The following is a 20,237-nucleotide window of genomic DNA, read 5'->3' on the forward strand; positions in this document are numbered from 1 at the left end:
TTACCCCAGCGACCTTTGCCGAAATCTATGAAAAAAAAATCATACATCCTGTCAGGAGAGACAATAGATAGGGACAGTTGTCTCGAGACAAACACAATAATCTCCAATACAGAGTAATCTCCGACAAGGCATCATCTGAAAAGTTAGCTCTTCATTTTCTCGGTGGATCCGCCAGCCGCATCTAATGAAATGTAATATGGGAGGTATTCATATTTATTTTGCATTTTTTAATAAACACACTGATGCACAGTAAATTATTCTTCACTCGCTTATTATTGAGAAATTTCACAGCACAAACCTGCCTTGTCGTCTCTACTCTGGAGATATGATATTATCGAGCTTCATTTTTCAATGTCACGGCTGTCAGGCTTTTTTTTTTACTGCTTTTCAAACTTCACTTAAGACTGTGTTTTAGTCCTTTATGGTTTGTTAGTTTGTTGGAAAAAGTTGGGAAGGAGACTTGAGAGCAGGAGAAGACTTTCAATGACTCTGGACTGGCCAAGTACATTTCAGTTGAAAACGTTTTTTTGCTGTTTTTCCTTCACATACTAGGTTTGCTTTATATTAACCAGTTAAAAGCATTTACCAAAAATGTACAGTGCATTGTCGGGCATTAAACCAGCAGAACCATAATTACATGTTGATAGCCAATTCTGCGCCATTTTTAGAACATAATGGCCTCTGCCATCACATATCTGGTCAAGTGATCATTGGGTGCATCTTCATGGCACTGCAGTAATATCTTTGGGGCTTTTTTTTACTTGTAACTGGGGCTCTAACGAATGCAATAGTTAAAAAACTGTAGAACATGCACACATCTGGTCTGCATGCTGAATAGCATGTGGTCTTGGTGGGAACTTCCCATCAATTTACATTGCCAATACATGGATATCGCATTATCTAGTATTTACTCTGAATGCTATGATGTAACGTTTCTCCTTGTGGAGAGTGACATAGCACCTCTGGCATGCGAAGGTAAGGAGGAATATTCGCAGTGCAATGCTCCTCTGGGAAATGTAATATGCAAATTGCCTCTTCAGAGAGGAAGAGGACTTGAGCTCTATAGCACCACCTGTTGGAAGCAGCAACCCAACAAGTCATTATCGACCCTTTAACAAGTCTTACAATATGACTTAGGATAAAAGCCAAATCAGAATCTCAATTTGCAGACACAGTGTTTCAGGAGGTTACCCCTCATCAGTGCTAAGTATGAGCACCGGATTGGCTAGGTGAGAGGCTCTGGACTGAGGTCTAAGGGGTAACGTTTCTTCTTGTGGAGAGTGACACGCGGTCTCTGTCATACCAAGGTAAGAATGCTTATTTGCCGTGGAATGCTACTCTGGGAAAATTAATATGCAAATTGCCTCTTCAGAGAGGAAGAGGACTTGAACATCATAGTGCTATCTGTTGAAGCAGCAATCCAACTAGTCAATATTGATTAACGAGTCTTGCAATATGACTTGGGTTAAAGCCCAATCAGTTCTCTTACTTTGCACTGATGAGGGGCATTACCTCGAAACACTGTCTGCAAATTGAGATTCTGCTGTGGCTTTTATCCTAAGTCATACTGCAAGACTCGTTAAGGGGTCTATAATGACTTGTAGGATTCCATCTTCCAACAGGTGACTCTGATTGCTAAAGCACTTTTGGAAATATCAGTTTTTTACTTCACTCAGCGAGGTCCAGGTTCTAAGCTATATTGTTGCACTTTATAATCTATTATACCTCTTGTGTAGTGCTGTCTCTGTGAACTACTGAATATAATCCCTCCATAATGTGTTTGAATTATGGATTACGAGACTGGAAATAAGTGGGTAAAAATATGCGCTGCCAATGCTCCAGAAAGGAGACCGGAATAGTTGAAATGCGATTTTATTCATCAATGCGTTTCTAAGTCAACATACTTTTTCATCAGGACAAACCACAATGAGTCTCCTACTTCTTTCTGGACCATTGGCAGCGTGGATATTTACACACTTATTTCTAGCCTCACAAGTTTCTCCAAATTGAGGATCTGCAGCAGCATATTTCTAAGTGAGCATAAATCGCTTTTATCGCCACATTTTCCATTCAGAAAAGACCCTTTTGCGCTTATTGTCTCTCCAGTTTTTTTCCTTTACTGCTTTTGATTTATTGCTGGAATAGGATCACTTACGATTCTACTCATCTCATCTGTTATTCCGCTGCATGTTATGACATGATAATTTTTGGGAACCTTACCTTTGTTCATAAGACACCCTATTATGGAAAAAGGCATCATGCCACCAATTCACTTACCGTACTTTTGACTGGCCTAGAACATTCTGTTAGTGATTTTAAAAGGAAGCTGTCAGCTGATTCATGCTGCCTAACCATCGGCAGCATGCAAGAATTAGAGCCTGGCTGCATCATCATAGCCAGGTATATTGTTCTCTGAAAAGCTCTAGCGTTGAATTTGAAAAGTCAGCCAGGGACTATAAAGAGACATAACACTAATCCAAAGCCGTCACTAGCTGGTGTGTCTCCATTCTTGTCCAGGTGATTGACAGGTCTCTCCTGTGCACAGGGAGTAATCTGTCTATGACCAAGAGCAGTGTGGGGAGGAGCAGGCCAGGGGCGGCGCTGAACTAGTCTTTCCTCACCTTATAGTCCCCAGCCGGCTCTTCAAAATATGCCTCGTTGCAATTGTGCAGCCAGGCTCTGATTCATGCCACATTGGGCAGCATTAATCAGCTGTAAGGTTCCCTTTAAAAATGTGTGCACAGTGTGTCTTATGCGGAATTATGTACTTAAGAAAGCTTCTATCATTGATTTTTTGGTGTGCACACTTTTCTTCCCACTTATATTGTCTACTTTTAGTGACACAGTTGTAAACTCCAACAGAAATGTAAAGTGTGAACGTCTCATAACCATCTGAGAGACATGACATATTATATAAAAAAATATAAAAAAAATGTAATCCCTATACATCAAACAACCAAAACAAAATGTGAGAACCCAAACTTTGCACCAGTTTAGATGTTGCTGTGACAATTCCACAATCCAAGTTAAAAAAAGAGACAGGGATTAGACTGACCATGCGAAAAAATAAATAACTAGGTTACTAGGTAAGCATGAGAACTCATATTGACATTTTATTATACTATAAATTATCAATATAAAATTAAATAAAATCTAAAGAAATTTTTTTTAAAATTAAACATACTTTGTACCCTCTTGTACAATTTACCACCAATACTTTCTATAAAAATTGTATCAAAAATAGCCCTAAAAAGTGATAAAAATATTAAATTACGTGGCTTAACAAATAACCCACTACAAGTGCAGAAGTGCTAGAAAGTGTCTCGTCATGGATGATTATAGCTTTCTTTTGTGTCTTTGGCCCTGTATTACAGCGAAAAATCCTTACCTCACTTATCAAACAAATAGCATCATACGGATCGGTGATGATGATAGGCTGGGTCATTAGATCTGTGGTTGGGGCTGGATTTGCACCCCTATTATGTGCCTGTAAAACTGGCCTAAACAAAATTTCATTTAAACCACATGGTAATGTATGAAATGGTATTCGAATACTAGATTTCAGGTTTTGTGAAATCACAGTACAAATGGAAGTCTATTTGCCATTTCCCTCCTATGAAACCAGCATTTACAATGGGAATGTAACGGTAAAAACAGGATTTTATGCCCAATGCTACATCTGATATATATAAAATATACCACTTACAGCTGCTGAGTGGAAAGGTGCTGTTTATTTGCTCCATCACATCGGCTAGGTCGGTGCTGGTGTTATGCGGTGGGGACAACACATCATCTGTGAATACATTAATCAAAGTAATAGGAGTCAAAAACCAGATGTAAAAAAACCCCAGAAACTGAAGTCTATCAGAGACCCAGCGGCTGGTTATGTTAATAATGAAATGTCTGCTATGCATGGCTAATATCCACAATGAGATTCATTCCAGCACACACTTCATAATTGCTGCTCGGAGGAAAATTAAAATGATTCTATCGAGCTTAGGAACAATATTTAGATCTCGGGAGTGGTGGGTAAGAAATGTCTATGTAACCAATTGCTCAGCTCCACAGGAGAATAATCTGTAAGAACTCACGGAAGAATGGAGGAGAACACAATAGCAAACAGCAAAGGACCATGTACATTAAATGATCAGAAAAACATCAGAAAACATTTTACATTAATTTCTATATTTTACTTTAATGCTGTAACATATTAAAAATATTAAGAAGATCAAAGGCTTGCTCTATGTGAAAAGCTTTACGTGCACAGTATTATATAACCCTATGGGATATCCTAATCTAGATCCATGAAGCCTACAGATATTGGTCAAGGTTTGTGCTCAAAGAAGACCTGTCATGTGTCCAATATAAAGCTATTAAAAATACAGGTTTCAAGCAGTATAAATGAGCTCCCGTCTGCCAGCGACTCGTTACAGAATCTGTGATAATTCAGGCGAAACGGTAAGAAATGGAGTTTTACGGACACCTTCAGTGGTTAACCATTTAATTCACCAACGCTAACATAAGTCACTGCGTGTTGTGCATAAATTCATTATTTTTTTGTAATGGTTACACTTGCAGATCTATCTAGTAAAGAAAAGGTTAAAATGCAAACCGTAAGCTGTACACTTTAAACTTAAAGTTTTTTCGCTTTATACATAGAAAGTTGGTCTACTTTTCTAATATACTTTTTCTAAATATTAGGCTGTGTTCACACACTTTTTTTAGCATATCCAATAATGGGACCCACATGTCTCCATATACCTAGCATTGCCAAAAAAAGTGCCAATTTTGCCTTCACTGAGGCAACTGAAGAAGGATTAAAAGGGAACCTATGTAGTCTGAGAGCACCACAGTGCAGAGGTAGAGGCCCTGATTACACTAATGTGTCACTTATTAGACTGTGTTCTGCTGCGGCTCTGGCGCAGGTGTACTTTGTCTGCCCTGTTGAGGGCAGAGCAAAGTACTGTAGTGCGCAGGCACCGGGCTTCTCTGACTTTTCTCGGCGCCTGCGCACTGCAGTACTTTGCTCTGCCCTCAACAGGACAGACAAAGTACGCCTGCGCCAGAGCCGCAGCGTGAATACAAGAAGAGGACGCCATGGTAAGAAGATGGGAGGCCCCGGACCGTGACGCCTATCAGACCGGACCGCAGCTGGACCGCCCCTGGGTGAGTATAATCTAACCTCTTTTTGTATAATCTAACCTCTTTTTCTCATCTTTCAGGATACATCAGGGGCTTATCTACAACATTACAGAATGCTGTAGATAAGCCCCTGATGTCGGTGGGCTTAGCTCACCTTCGATTTTGGGGGTGACAGGTTCCCTTTAACAGTAGCATTACCATGTTAATAGCCACAGGCAGAGCTTTGTTCAACCCACGGCTGTTAGAGGCAGATGATGGATGAATAGTTCAGCCATCATCTGCTGGGAAAGATACGAGCCTGCATCAAAGTCAGGCACCAGACAAATGATGCAACTGGCACTTCACATGTCGAGAAGTGGTTAAAATTACATTTTTCAAACTGTATGGATGAGTTTCCATTTGCCAGTGACCCGGTGCAGAATATGTGATTATTGAGACTAAACTGTAAGAAGTGGAGTTTTATTGACACCTTCAGTGGCTAACCACTTAATTCACCAACAGTAATGTCAAAGTCACTCCATGTTGTATAAGGAGGTGTTGGGCATAAATTATCATTGATTTTTTTAGTGGTTATATTTGCAGATCTATCTAATATAAGAGTAAAAATGCAAATTACAAGCTGAATCCTATAAATGGAATATTTTTCCTTTAGTTTTTTGAATAATATTTACAGTGGGGCAAAAAAGTATTTAGTCAGTCAGCAATAGTGCAAGTTCCACCACTTAAAAAGATGAGAGGCGTCTGTAATTTACATCATAGGTAGACCTCAACTATAGGAGACAAACTGAGACAAAAAAATCCAGAAAATCACATTGTCTGTTTTTTTATCATTTTATTTGCATATTATGGTGGAAAATAAGTATTTGGTCAGAAACAAACAATCAAGATTTCTGCCTCTCACAGACCTGTAACTTCTTCTTTAAGAGTCTCCTCTTTCCTCCACTCATTACCTGTAGTAATGGCACCTGTTTAAACTTGTTATCAGTATAAAAAGACACCTGTGCACACCCTCAAACAGTCTGACTCCAAACTCCACTATGGTGAAAACCAAAGAGCTGTCAAAGGACACCAGAAACAAAATTGTAGCCCTGCACCAGGCTGGGAAGACTGAATCTGCAATAGCCAACCAGCTTGGAGTGAAGAAATCAACAGTGGGAGCAATAATTAGAAAATGGAAGACATTCAAGACCACTGATAATCTCCCTCGATCTGGGGCTCCACGCAAAATCCCACCCCGTGGGGTCAGAATGATCACAAGAACGGTGAGCAAAAATCCCAGAACCACGCGGGGGGACCTAGTGAATGAACTGCAGAGAGCTGGGACCAATGTAACAAGGCCTACCATAAGTAACACACTACGCCACCATGGACTCAGATCCTGCAGTGCCAGACGTGTCCCACTGCTTAAGCCAGTACATGTCCGGGCCCGTCTGAAGTTTGCTAGAGAGCATTTGGATGATCCAGAGGAGTTTTGGGAGAATGTCCTATGGTCTGATGAAACCAAACTGGAACTGTTTGGTAGAAACACAACTTGTCGTGTTTGGAGGAAAAAGAATACTGAGTTGCATCCATCAAACACCATACCTACTGTAAAGCATGGTGGTGGAAACATCATGCTTTGGGTCTGTTTCTCTGCAAAGGGGCCAGGACGACTGATCCGGGTACATGAAAGAATGAATGGGGCCATGTATCGTGAGATTTTGAGTGCAAACCTCCTTCCATCAGCAAGGGCATTGAAGATGAAACGTGGCTGGGTCTTTCAACATGACAATGATCCAAAGCACACACAGTATGAGCCAACTCATAGGGGCAGATACATTAAGACTAATGGAGTGCAAGCCATTCTTAGCAAAGGCCTTGCTAGAGTACGATGTGTGTTGTGCAGTACAGGCTTAATGAAGGGCTCACTAGCGACAAAGCTGGTCTTGCTCAAGGCTGGGAAGTGGACACAATTGGATCCAGTCCAAGCTTTGGTCTGTGAGCTAAATACATAAGCAAATGCACAAATCTCCCGATAGTTGGCTGCAACGTATCTCTTCAAAGTTCAGCTCACACAACTTAGAGGTAGTACAAATGTATATATTGTGAAAATTTCAAGAATATTTCTGCCAGTTTGAATTGGCCCTGTTTCTTCCCTCCCATATGAAACACTGAGTGAGAAACGTCACAGACATTAAAATGAAGGCGAAAAGTCAGACAGAGTGGTGTAACTAGCGTTCAGTGGGGCCCAATGCAAAATTTGGACCTTGTCCCCTGTCCCCGCATGTTGGACAGATATATAGGCCCTTGTAATGTTCTAAATCCTATAAGGACATTCGTGTAGTATGGCCCCTCGTAATATTTACAGTCATGGCTGAAAGTGTTGGCACCCTTGAAATTGTTCCAGAAAATGAAGTATTTCTCCCAGAAAATTATTGCAATTACATATATTTTGTTATACACATATTTATTTTCTTTGTGTGTGTTGGAACAACACAAAAAAAACAGGAAAAAAAAGGCAAATTGGACATAATTTCACACAAAACCACAAAAAATGAGCTGGACAAAATTGATGGCAAAATTGTGGGGAAACAACTTTGTTTCAAGCATGTGATGCTCGTTCAAACTCAAATGCGGCAAGTTACAGGTGTGGAAAATATGAAAATCACACTTGAAACCAGATAAAAAGGGGAGAAGTTGACTCAATCTTCACATTGTGTGTCTGTTTGTGCCACGCTAAGCATGGAGAACAGAACAAGGAGAAGAGAACTGTCTGAGGACTCAAGAACCAAAATTGTTGACCCATATCAACAATTTTAAGGTTACAAGTCCATCTCCAGAAATCTTAATGCTCCTTTCTCCACAGTGTGCAACATAATCAAGAAGTATACAACCCATGGCACTGTAGCTAATTTTCCTGGACGGGGACAGCAGAAAAAAATTGATGAAAACTTGGCCGGATGGTGCATGAGCAGACCAATTAAGTAACCAAAAATTCAAACTGTCCTGCAGGATCAGGGTGCATCAGCGTCAGCGCGAACTATCCATCGACATTTGAATGAAATGAAATGCTATGGCAGGAGAACCCACTGCTGACACCGACATAAAAAGTAGACTATAGTTTGTCAAAATGTGCATAAGTCAAAATCCTTTTGGCAAAGCATCTTTTAGACAGATGAGACAAAAAAGAAAAAGCTTTTTGGTAAAGAACATCACAAAGAAAAGAACACAATACCTACAGTCAAATATGATGGATGTTCTTTGCTTTAGGTTTACAGTATATGATGCCTCAAATTAAACTTCTTTGAAAATTAATTAAAATGTTATTAGTACTTTCACAAGTTATATGTAACTGGGTTGACTACAGTTACTATGTTCAAATATTTGTTCATTTAATTATGCTGGTTTTGCAGAGCCAAGATGGATAAATAACTTATGTTTTATGGGGGTGGAGAACTGTGTGTCTCCAATGTTTGTTTGGTTGTTGTTGATTTTCCTTTTTTCTTTGTGTAATCTTTCTAAAAATCAATAAAAAATATAATGGAGACTCAAAGATGTTTTGGGATTGTTTTGCTGCCTCTTGCACTGGGTGCCTTGACTGTATGCATGGCATCATGAAACCTGAAGATCACCAAAGGATTTTGGGTAACAATGTAGTTCCCACTGTCAGAAAGCTGGGTTTGCATCCTAGGTCATGGGTCTTCCAGCTGGACAATGATCCCAAACATACTTCAAAAAGCACCCAGAAATGGATGGAAACAAAGCACTGGAGAGTTCTGACGTGATCAGCAATGAGCCCAGATCTAACTCCCATTGAAAACCTATTATAATAATAATCTTTATTTGTATATAGCGTTAACATATTCCGTAGCGCTTTACAGTTTGCACACATTATCATCCTGTGGAGAGATCTTAATATTGCTGTTAGGAGAAGGCACACTTCAAATATGAGAGACCTGGAGACGTTTGCAGAAGAAGAAAGGTCAAAAATTCCAGTTGAGAGGTGTAAGAAGCTTGCTGATGTTTATAGGAAGAGATTGATTCCAGTTATTTATTCCAAAGTGTGTGTAACCAAATATTAAGTTGAGGGTGCGCACAATTTTGTCAGGCCCATTTTGGGGGTTTTGTGTGAATTTATGTCCAGTTTACCTTTTTTTCTCCGTTTTTTTGTGTTGTTCCAATACACACAAAGGAAATGAACATGTGTATTACAAAAAATGTGTAATTGCAATCATTTTCCGGTAGAAATACTTCGTTTTCCGAAACAGTTTCAAGAGTGCCAACACTTTTGGCCGTGACTGTATCCCCATCCTGGTATATGTGTCCCTTTTCCTGGGTCCCATCCTGCTATATTTGTTCCCTATCCTGGTATATACATCCCCTATCCCGGTATATATGTCCCTTATCCTAGGCCCCATCCTTGGATATATGTTTCCCATCCTGGCATATATATACCCCATCCTGGTACATATGTTCCCCATGCTGGGCTCCATCTTGGTATATATTTTTCCAATTCTGGTATATGTCCCTTATCCTGGACTCCGTCCCGGTATATGGCCACTGTTCTTTAATGTATAGGAAAAAAAAAATTATTATACTTATCTCTCATCTGCTCTCCCATCCTCTTCTGAAGCCAGAAGCTGACTTCAGCGTGCAAGCAACTGGAGTGCATCACATCACTGCCATGCTCCCCCAGTCATGTACATGCCGACCTCAGCTGCAGGCATCTGACTGGCCGAAAATGTGTATTGCAGCACACGGACCTGGCAGGTCCCCTACACCACAATACACTTCAGCTGAATGCGCATCCGAGGATACACATCCAGTTGAAGTTTGGGCCGGTGCCGGCGGGCCACCCACAGGCACAGGCGCAGTTGCGACCTTTGCATCTGCGATCGTTATGCCCTTAGTCAGACACATAATACTGAGAGATAAATGTCAGGCACATAACACTGACAAAAACCAAGCATATGACCTCTATTTTCTATTTACGTTTCACACTAAATTAAATTATTGGTAAATAAGAAAGTTAGTGAAAATCCTGTAGGCAGGAAAATAAAGGAAATTACAGGCTAATAGAAGGTGAGAAAGATGTTACTGTGTTCTATTAAGATTTATTACAAAAGTTTAGGAATTTACACGCTCTACTGACTTTCAGAAAAAAAAACAAATACATTCTAAGTGCCATAAAAACAAGCCATTGGAAAATAAGACACAAAAGTTTTCTTGGAAAATGATGATGAAGGCTTATTTGCAATGTAGCCTTGCAGTGCTGGGGTCCTCAGCTCAAATCCCACCAAGGATCCCTGTGTTTTCATTGGCTTTCTCTGGTTTCCTCCAACACTGCAACATACTGGTGGGGAATTTATATTGTGTGCTCCAATGAGGACAGTGTTAATGATGTCTGCTGAAAGCTTTAATAGTGCTATGTGAGTAAATATATTATATTGTCTAATAACATTATTAAAAATAAAAAGAAAACTGATGGGGCACAGAGGGTGTGACCGGGCTCAGCGAGGAAGGGGGAACATGTGTCCTTGGATGCACCTTCAGCTGAATGTATTACATCATAGAGAACCACCAACCTAAGGCCGGGGTGACACTTGCGAGTGTAATGTGAGAAACTCGGACAAGTCTCTGGCCTCAATACCCGGCCCTGGAGTGTGGCGGCTGCATGTATTTCCCAATTGCCGGCGGCAGTGCCGGGTATTGAGGCGAGAGATTCATGCAAGTTTCTCGTGTTGCACTTTCAAGTGTGACCCCGGCCTAACAGAGGCGATCAGCTGAGGATGAGGTCGGCGTATGATGTTACTGCTATGAGCCGCCCTGCTCCCCCGTGCTGACTATGGAGGAGGAAGAAACCTGTGCTTTGTGGGAAAGGGGCAGGTAAGAAAAATCTTTTTTGTAAATCTATTGCAGAAGAGCACATTTATGGGGACATTATTACATGACGGGGGACATAAGTACAGGCTAGGGGACATTATGCATTATAAAGAAAGAGGACAGGATGGAGTAAATTATTACAGCATTGGTTCTGGGATATTGGACATTATAACAATACAAGGGACTTTATTACAGGATAGGGGACATTATTAAAGGATAGGGACCAGGATGGAGGATATTATTACAAGACAGGGGACATGATCTTGGGGCCCAAGCCCATATTTTGTCCAGGGGCCCATAGGACTCTAATTATGCCACTGGTGTAGCCCTTGTAATATAATGGGAAATTTCTTGCATCAATAGCAAGCCACAATGTAAATAGCTATTATGACATTCTCTAGAGTGAAGCTAAATCTATTTTAATCTAAAGGTCCTTTAAGAGAACGCTGAAGAGACTGCCTTTAATCTCCAGACAGTCCAACTCAATTAGAAAACCTGTAAACGTTTTGGTCCCTGTGACAACAGCTGCTGTTTATGTGCGGGAGATAAATCACTCTAGTAAACCTGCTTCCCACCTGTCTGCTGAAACTGTAAGCTGTAATGATGGTCAGCCGAATATCTCGGAGCTGGCGGCTGCTGCGACACCAACAAAGAGACTCCATTAACCCTGGATTCTGACTCCGGCTGAAAGGAAACAAAGCCCAAATATAAAGCAATCAACTTGAGAATGAAACAATATATGCAAAACTCAGACGAATGTAACAAAACAAACTAGCAGGGAAGCACAAAGGTATATACACAAACATTTATATACGAGCATTAACATACTAGTGCTCTGACAATAGAGGCAAACCTGCTGCTCTGAAGACATAAGTGCTCTAGACAAAGACGGCAAAACTTCCCTGCTTCCCCTTCTAAACTTGACTATATTCATTTTTTTAGATATTATTCCTTTAGTCTCCCATACTGCCTCCAGTGACTAACAGCTAAAGCCTCTGGTAGTAGTATAGGGGTTAATATTAATATCTAACTTACATGGTGGTCCATGATTAATTAGTGGGTACCATTTTAGATTAGATATTTTATACTATACAATGGAATTATTTATTTTAATAAGGGATTGTGTCATGAAGAGGTTAATAATGGTGGAAACAGGAATATTTGCTTTCGATTTAAGGGTAATCTGTCACCAGATTTTTGCACCCTAATCAATGAAGCGTATAATGTATGGGAACCCCAATTCCATCAATGTGTTACTTACTGGGCTTCTTGCTGTAGTTTTGATAAAATCATTGTTTTATCAGCAGGAGATTATCACTAGAGCACTAGTAAACATGGTACCTGGTAGTCCAACCAAGCCCCCATCACTGATTGGCAGCTTTCTCCCTATCCACATTGTAAACAGAAAGTAGGCAATCAGTGTGGGCGGAGTTATACAGAGCTCAGCATTCAGAGAGCTGCTAGTTCTGCAAAAGATACAACAGTGACTGGATAAAAATTGCACTAAGCAGCCCAGTAAATGACATATTGCTGGAATCAGGGTCTCTGACCTTACATCACGCTACTCTCAGACGGTAGCAAAAAACTGGTCAGAGATTCCCTTTAATTGTATTTAATCTAATCAGGTAATATAATGTTTCAGGGGTCTGGACATTCTGTCTTACATGATATACAGTTCTATTTGACCATAGAAAGTCCTTTCTATATATGGAGCCAAACATGGAACCCAGAAAGAATGGTTTTAGTAAAATGTGATATTACAATACAACTCTGCTTGAATGAAAACCATTACGGGTGCAATGGACTACACAATGTATATTCTAGCAAACAGTTCATCATGTCGAATGTTTGGTCTCCCGTAGCTCAGGGCAATAATGCAGCAGTCAAGATGAACTGTATGAATGTGTAAGACATTAATGGGTTACAGAAATTCTGAAAAGTTTGAAACTAACAAGCGACCAAACGTTCCCCTAGGACTATGACCGTGTGAGAAAATTAATGATTCATTAACCACATAGTATAATTGCAAATTAATGTATAGCTGTCAACATCAACATGACCTAGCAAATGGAAAAAGAAAACATACCACGGGGACATGTATTAAAATATATGAGGCCTATGGTAGTGCTCCCGTAAGAAACAGTCACATGTTGCTTTGCATTATTAACAAGAAAATCAGTTTGGTTGCTGCTGGCTACACCGACTATTTCCATCAGCTTCTGTTTGTCTTCAAATCTAATTTCTGAAAACACTTTAAAGAACTAAATTAAAGGGAAAACGTGAGCGGATTTATATTGCCCAAACCACAGACAGAATGAATTAGAGACCGGCTCCGTTATTGCATCCGGGTATGTTTTACTCCGAAATGTTGCAAGAGTTTAGAGAAAACATAAATAGAAATGGCAGATTGGGATGATCCAGCTAGGATGACTAGTCCCTGGTGGCTTCTACCCGCCCAACTTCCATAGACTGGCCGGTCTCTTCATATAAGGCTGCTTTAACACTAGCGTCGGCACGGGGCCGTCGCTATGCGTCGGCCCAACGCGCGTTGTGAAAGTGATGCCCGACGGGGGCAGCGGATGCAGCCCCATTGTAAGGTCCGGGGAGGAGGGGGCGGAGTTTCGGCCGCGCATGCGCGGTCGAAAATGGCGGACACGACGCGCAAAAAAAGTTACATGTAACTTTTTTTTGCCGACGGTCTGCCAAAACACGACGCAACCGTTGCATGACGGATGCGACGTGTGGCCATACGTTGCAATGCGTCGCTAATGTAAGTCTATGGGGAAAAAACGCATCCTGCAGACAACTTTGCAGGATGCGTTTTTTCTCCTAAACGACGCATTGCGACGTACAGCAAACAACGCAAGTGTGAAAGTAGCCTAAGAGGGGAGAAGCCACTTCACACAATGTGTTCTCTGCGGCGCCACAACATTTCAGGGTGAGACATACAAGCCACAATAACAGAACTAGTCTCTGATTTAGGCTGCCCATGATTCAGGTAATATGAATAGGACGACAGGTGCCCATTAATGAAAATCTTTTATATACGTATATGTGAACAGTGTCAGACTGGGGTTCTTTGGGCCAGCCAGAGGAACAATCTTGATGGTCCACTAGCTACCTGTGCTAGCATTTTACACACAAGACATGTCCAGTAAAGTCTAAAAATCACATGTCAATCTACTCATAAGTATTAGACCCAAACAGTAAGTGATTGGCCCAACAGGGAATTATCTTCTGCTCGATCGTTTGGGCTCTGAGGAATTAATATAGCTTAATGTGTCAAGGTTTGGAAATTGGTACTCTACTGAGTAAGTCTGGCTCTGCAGCATCTAAAAGTATAGCTTTCCTGTGGGTCATCTAGGCTCAGAATAGCGGTTGGTAATGCCCCCGAATGCCGTCACTGCTGATCAGAGCTTTCGGTAGTTGCAATGTCTAACTCTACATCTACAATAACTTAATCTGAATGACTGATACAACAGAGGCCGCAATATATTCTACTTGTTATGATGAATACATGCCGCAATCTGCTGGAAAACGCCATCATGTGAAGTTATTCTAGAAAACCACTGGGAGACTTTAATGAAAACAGTTGTACAGAAAACTCAGAAGAAACATTGGCAAAGCCCATAGTGACCAATTTGCTTTCATTTTCCTCACAGATTGCAGGAAAAAAAGAACATTTGTATTTCCAGTAACCTGAAAAACATTTGCAAGAAATGTCGACCACTTGATAGAAAATAAATATTTATCACGAAGGCAAAAATCTTTATAAAATGATATCGCATTAATAATTCTAATACATATTTCAAGACTGGCAATAGGAAACCATTTAGAAAAAAAAATCTTTACTATACAACTTTATGACTTGTGCTTGGTAATGATGTTCAATATATAAAATAAAAAAAAAATGGAATAGTTTCTATAGCAACAGGGAAAAATCTAAAAATAGGGTGAAAACCATTATAATTCTATAGAAGAGATAAACTTTTGTAGAAAGCATAAAATTCTATAGGCAAATCTATTGTATTTCACTGAAGTTTCACCTAACATAGACACCACATGCAACATTCGGCTTAAATCAAAACTTTGTGCGATACCTGCTCCAGTAATTGGCGCAACCGGTGAAGCTGGGACTCCAACTGCTTGTTGTGGTCTTCTAAAATCTGCATTCTGGCTTCAAGTCGTCCCTTGTGCTGTCGTAGTAGTTTTGCTTCAGCAATTAGTTCTGCATCCTCGGATGTATGTTGCAGGGATGCCAAGGAGTCAGGGGGTGAAGAAGGAGGGCTCATTCCTCGTTTCAGGTGCTGTGCTTTTAGCTGCTCGTATTCGATCTTTAAATTCCTGTTTAAATATATATATATATATAATGCATAGAATATATCCAGTATAGTCATTCTTAACTTTATGGACGTGCACTGAGCATAGCACTGATACATGACCTATTTCTTATCGAATGGGTTCACTTTGGATCCTTTGCCAAATTCACTTTTATAACGTCTGATTAATAGATTCTCAAAATACATTGAGCAAAAAAAAATCCTATACTTGTTAAAAGCTTCAATAAGGAACATATTTCAGTGCCAGAAGGCAGTTTTTAAAGGGAATCTGTCAGCAGCATCAACTCTCCTAAGCCGTCTGTATGGACATGTAGGTCAGAGGAAGCTGAATAAAATGATACCTTGATATCTGAGATCCAATGTCTTATTCCAGAGAAAGGAACGTTCTTCTTAATATGTAAATGAGCTGTTAAGACCTATGGGTCAAACACAAATCTCCTGACAATCTGCCTCCAGAGCTTATATTAAATGAAAGGTGGATATGCCAGTGTGAGACATGTAATGACTGACAGTCTGCTGTCTTGAATCGTACTGCAGAGCTGTGTGTGATTACACCAACACAGTACAGCAGAAATGAACTTTATTTCATTATAAACACATTTGCAGCTGCATCTCTCCTTTTCTGCTGTCAGTTCAGCTGCAGAGCTGTGCCTGACTACAATTACAATTATTCTTTCTTTTTCATCTCACACAATCAATGTAGGGAGAGAGGCAGTATAGCAGAGCTGACAGAACTATGAGCGTAAAACTACAACTGCAGATGTGTTTGTAATGAGACAAAGTTCTCCTGGACTGCCCCTCCCCTCACACTGGCTGCTGTTAGTTGGAAGCTAAAGAAGTGTTAGTTTTAGACAGGAACAGGTCACCCTCCGTGACGGTGCCGTTGTAGTGGTGTCAGCACTTGTGATCTCGGGGCTCACGTCATGACATGGGCCCATTCTGTGCTGGTGTCACTGTCCCTGCCTTTGGACATATACATAATCAAGAGGAAGAGAGAGCTGTGGCTGGCCGCTCACTTCCTTTGGCTTGCTAATGCGTGCGAAGGCGGGGACAGTGACGCCAGCCCTGGCACGGGAGGTGAATATGAGTGTTTTTATTTTCCTAGGGGCAAACATTCAGATCACAAAGGAGTTGTTCTAGTAGTGAACAATCCCTTTAAAATCTGTCCAGGTCATTGGCGGAACACACAGGTATATGAATGCTTACATAACACACCTCTGCTAGCAGTAATATAATCTGTAATCATTCCCGAATCTAAACCTGTGTGGTCATCACATGACCAGAACAGACTTGTATCCAAAGGAAGGAATGAAGGTTCTTAATGAACCAGAGTAATCAGAGATCTTGAAATCTATGAAACATTTATACAGAAAGTATAATGAAAAATTGTATAATTTTCGCTACACAATGAATAAAGTTTATTTGCAGAAATCGGAATATATCTTTACTCCAAAATATGTAGCTCATATCGGACCATATGGTGAGTTAAATTTGGCTTGGAAGTGAAAAAAAAAAAAAGGAATGTGTAACAGCTGTGAAGGGAGAAAGGAGAAAGTGCATAGAAAGTGATTGAGAAAGAAATGAGCAGCTAAGACAACTAAAATATAATATTCAGTGCTACTCTGACACTCCACTGACATGCTGACAAACATTTCCTCCTATAGCCATCATGAAAAGCACAACCTCCATTGAAGTTTTCAACTATAAATAATATGCTATGGCTTATAATTTCATGTACAATGTCTTCAACAGCCCCTGATTTTTTCTTTCCTAGTCATTGTTAAAATTGTATTTTTTTTTACATGTTTCACAATTCCTTTGGCTCTAACAGATTCGTCCACCCTTAATCCTTCTTCAACTACATTAAAGGGTACCTGCTGTATATTGTCAAGTCATTTTTTCAGAATAAACAGTCCTGTGTATGTACAGAAGGAAAATGCCATTTTGGCCTTTATATCTTTTGTTTTATGCAGTTTAATCAGTTTTCCTCTTTATATCTTCATATGCAAATGACCCAACTTGTGGGTGAGGAGAATAGCTGCTATGATGTTTCCCAGAGCTATCACAACACACAACACAAGAAGTAATCCTGCTCTTCATTACTTAAACAAAGACAGATGCTGCTTCAGCATGGAGGAAATTATACTGCACTACTGAGCAGCGTAGATGTGACTACAACTCTGGGTTAACTTGTTAGAAAGTTCAGCATAATTTCTGTTTCTCTCTCTGCTTGTTTCCTCATTCTGCTCCTTAGTCCTCCTCCCCTTCTCTCCTTGGACTATTATAACCTGACACCTCACTGTGCTGGCAGTCCATGTTGTATGAGTAAGATAAGTTAAGTTGTTTTTCTACAGTAGAGTGAATGGCATGTTCGGGAGTCAGGCGAAGAAGTGTCTCATAAGTTGAGAAAGAAGCAGAATTTACTGATGAGATGCATTACAAACTTTCTTATATTTACAAGCAATATTGAATTATGCAATGTCTGTCAAAAGATCAGCGAACAGTACCCACTTAAGTTACGATTTGTGATGATAACAATTTAATCCATTTTCATTCCATCCAGTAAAAAAAAATAAACATGAAAGTTTACTTTTTTTGTTCTTAATTTGGGAGTCTACAGGTGACGGCAATTGTCACTGCAATATAGTAAAAAAGTATACATTAACGTATACGTTTGTTAACACGAGAATCTTTGTGTGATTGGTGGCCAACCGATAGTCAACGGATGGCATCCAGAGAAACACATATCAAACAAGTACATTTTTCCTTCATGTTTCTTTAATATATTTTCCAGAACATCTTAGGATGTGTTATCTTTAAAAGCCAGTTAAAGAAGGACACAAATGTATGAATCCATTAGTATCAGGTTGCCAATATTTACATAGGTCTCTTTTATGTCTTGTTGCCATTGTATATGCGAAATTTGTTATCAACTTACGTATAAGAAAGTATATCAATATAGGGTTATGGCATATATATATATATATATATATATATATATATATATATGCAACTGATATCCACATATACTGTATGCGATAAGGAAATGTATCATAATAACATGTATTATAATGAACAAGAATTTCTATACCATACCTCTGCTCTTCCTCCAGATCAGCAATGATTCTTTCCAGCTCTCCTCGCTCCTCCTTCTCTACTGACTTGAGTATCTGTGTAGGACTTTGTGGTTGAGCTAATGGTGACTCTCCTCCCAATGTGTGACAGTACTGCTGGATCAGGGCATGTTCATCATCACTACAAGTGTAATACAAACAACTTACTATGATATCTTCAAGCACACATTAAATTTAAAGCTTGTCCTAAAGGACATATAGATTACTAGAATAAACTAACTAGTTGCCTGTTGTAGCATCTGCGTCCATCATATGACTTCTCTATTCTTTGACAATGGGGGGTATTTATTAGATTACTCACTGTCTAAGTAAATAAGGACGTTATCTCCTCCTTATTCAAAGCAGATAAAAGATACCTTATGTGAGACCCCCAAATACCTAAATCAAAGTACTAGATGCCCTTTTGGTGGGTGCAAAGCCATCTGTGAAATTCATTGTTTTATTATTGCGAAAAGTAAAACAACAAAAAAGCATTAATAAAAAAAGTTCCAGTTCCAGATTATTGGCCTAGACAAAGACGGCAGAGATTGATTACGACTTTTATGTGGTCTAAAAAATAATTGTAATCGGAGCACATCTACAAATAACAAGAAGGCATGTGCTGTCCAGAATATGAAAACTGTATAAAGACTGAACGATCGTATTTACAAAGCTCTGTTTGGACAGCAATCTTCCTAAGTAAAAGTAAATTCCAGCACAGATGTTCTTCCAGAACTTTTATGCCGTAAGTTTTGATGTTGTCTTTCTTGAGTTACCTACTCAGCAACTGATGGCTTTACAGAGCTTGCTGACAGAATGACAGTTTGCTGTCAGATATTGAGAAGCAGCTTCATAAGTGTCAGCTAATATTGAAACACTTTCCAATTTTCACTTTTGAAAAAAATAAAGACTGCCACAACAAAGTAAAATAGTGCCAAAATTTCTGCTAGGAAATAAAACATTATTACAAAAGATTGACTAAGTCTAATTTCGAATTTACCAATATTTAGACATTTAATAAGGAAATCTTCTTTAACACTTTACAATGCAAGCATAGGCTAAGACTACTGCTGATAAACCTAAAAAATGCAGACATATAACATAACTTTATTAGTGCCCGAACATCATTACAGATTTAGTACCTTCTGCTGATAAAAACTTTAAATACATGATGGAAATCATAATCCTAAAGATGTAACAATAACAATTTTTGTTATTAAGCAAGAACCTGAGCATTTTTCTAGTGTAAAAATTGGGCATCTTTAGTAATCCAATATTGACCTAAACCACTATATCCAAAAGTTAGGCATCAAATAGATTGATAAAATATTGTTCACTTTTTTGAACTATTAAAAAAGACACAAAACATACTGTACATAATGTAAAAAGATAAAGAAAAAATGCGGGTGGTAAAATTAAAATAGTGAAACTAAAGGAAGAGAGATGAGTGTGCACTTAGTACAAAACATTATAGATGACGATACAATTGATCAGTACCTAGTAAATAACCACCAGGAAAATGTACAGTATTTTCGGATTACAAGACACACTTTTGTTCCCCTAAATTTTTGGGGAAAGTGGGGGGTGCGTCTTACAATCCGAATGTGTGCTGCGCTGTAGAGGAGGGGGGCGGCTCTGGAGTTGTGTCAGGGGGCTGGAGTGGGCTGGCTGCAGGCTGCAGAGACAGTGGGAGGTCACGAGCTCCCGCTCATTAGCCTCATGTAATATTCACTGCACCCGCTGTCCATAACCTCAGTGCTGAAGCCATGCCGAGTTGGTT

At 39.7% G+C, this 20,237-nt stretch overlaps 1 protein-coding gene across 5 annotated transcripts in view; it reads right to left on the reverse strand.

The window, feature by feature from the left end:
* The window catches only part of UTRN (utrophin), an 846,507-nt gene that overhangs the window by 12,813 nt on the left and 813,457 nt on the right, over positions 1 to 20,237 (reverse strand). For all 5 annotated transcript variants that reach the window (XM_077283030.1, XM_077283029.1, XM_077283032.1 and 2 more), the window contains 4 exons: positions 18,441 to 18,599; positions 15,105 to 15,348; positions 11,580 to 11,688; positions 3,707 to 3,793 (listed from right to left, as the gene is read on the reverse strand). In XM_077283030.1, the coding sequence (XP_077139145.1) occupies positions 3,707 to 3,793; positions 11,580 to 11,688; positions 15,105 to 15,348; positions 18,441 to 18,599 (599 nt within the window). The remainder of the gene's footprint in view (positions 1 to 3,706; positions 3,794 to 11,579; positions 11,689 to 15,104; positions 15,349 to 18,440; positions 18,600 to 20,237) is intronic.

The sequence above is a fragment of the Ranitomeya variabilis genome, chromosome 2 (genome assembly GCF_051348905.1).
Source record: "Ranitomeya variabilis isolate aRanVar5 chromosome 2, aRanVar5.hap1, whole genome shotgun sequence".
In the NCBI taxonomy this organism is placed as follows: Eukaryota; Metazoa; Chordata; class Amphibia; order Anura; family Dendrobatidae; genus Ranitomeya; species Ranitomeya variabilis.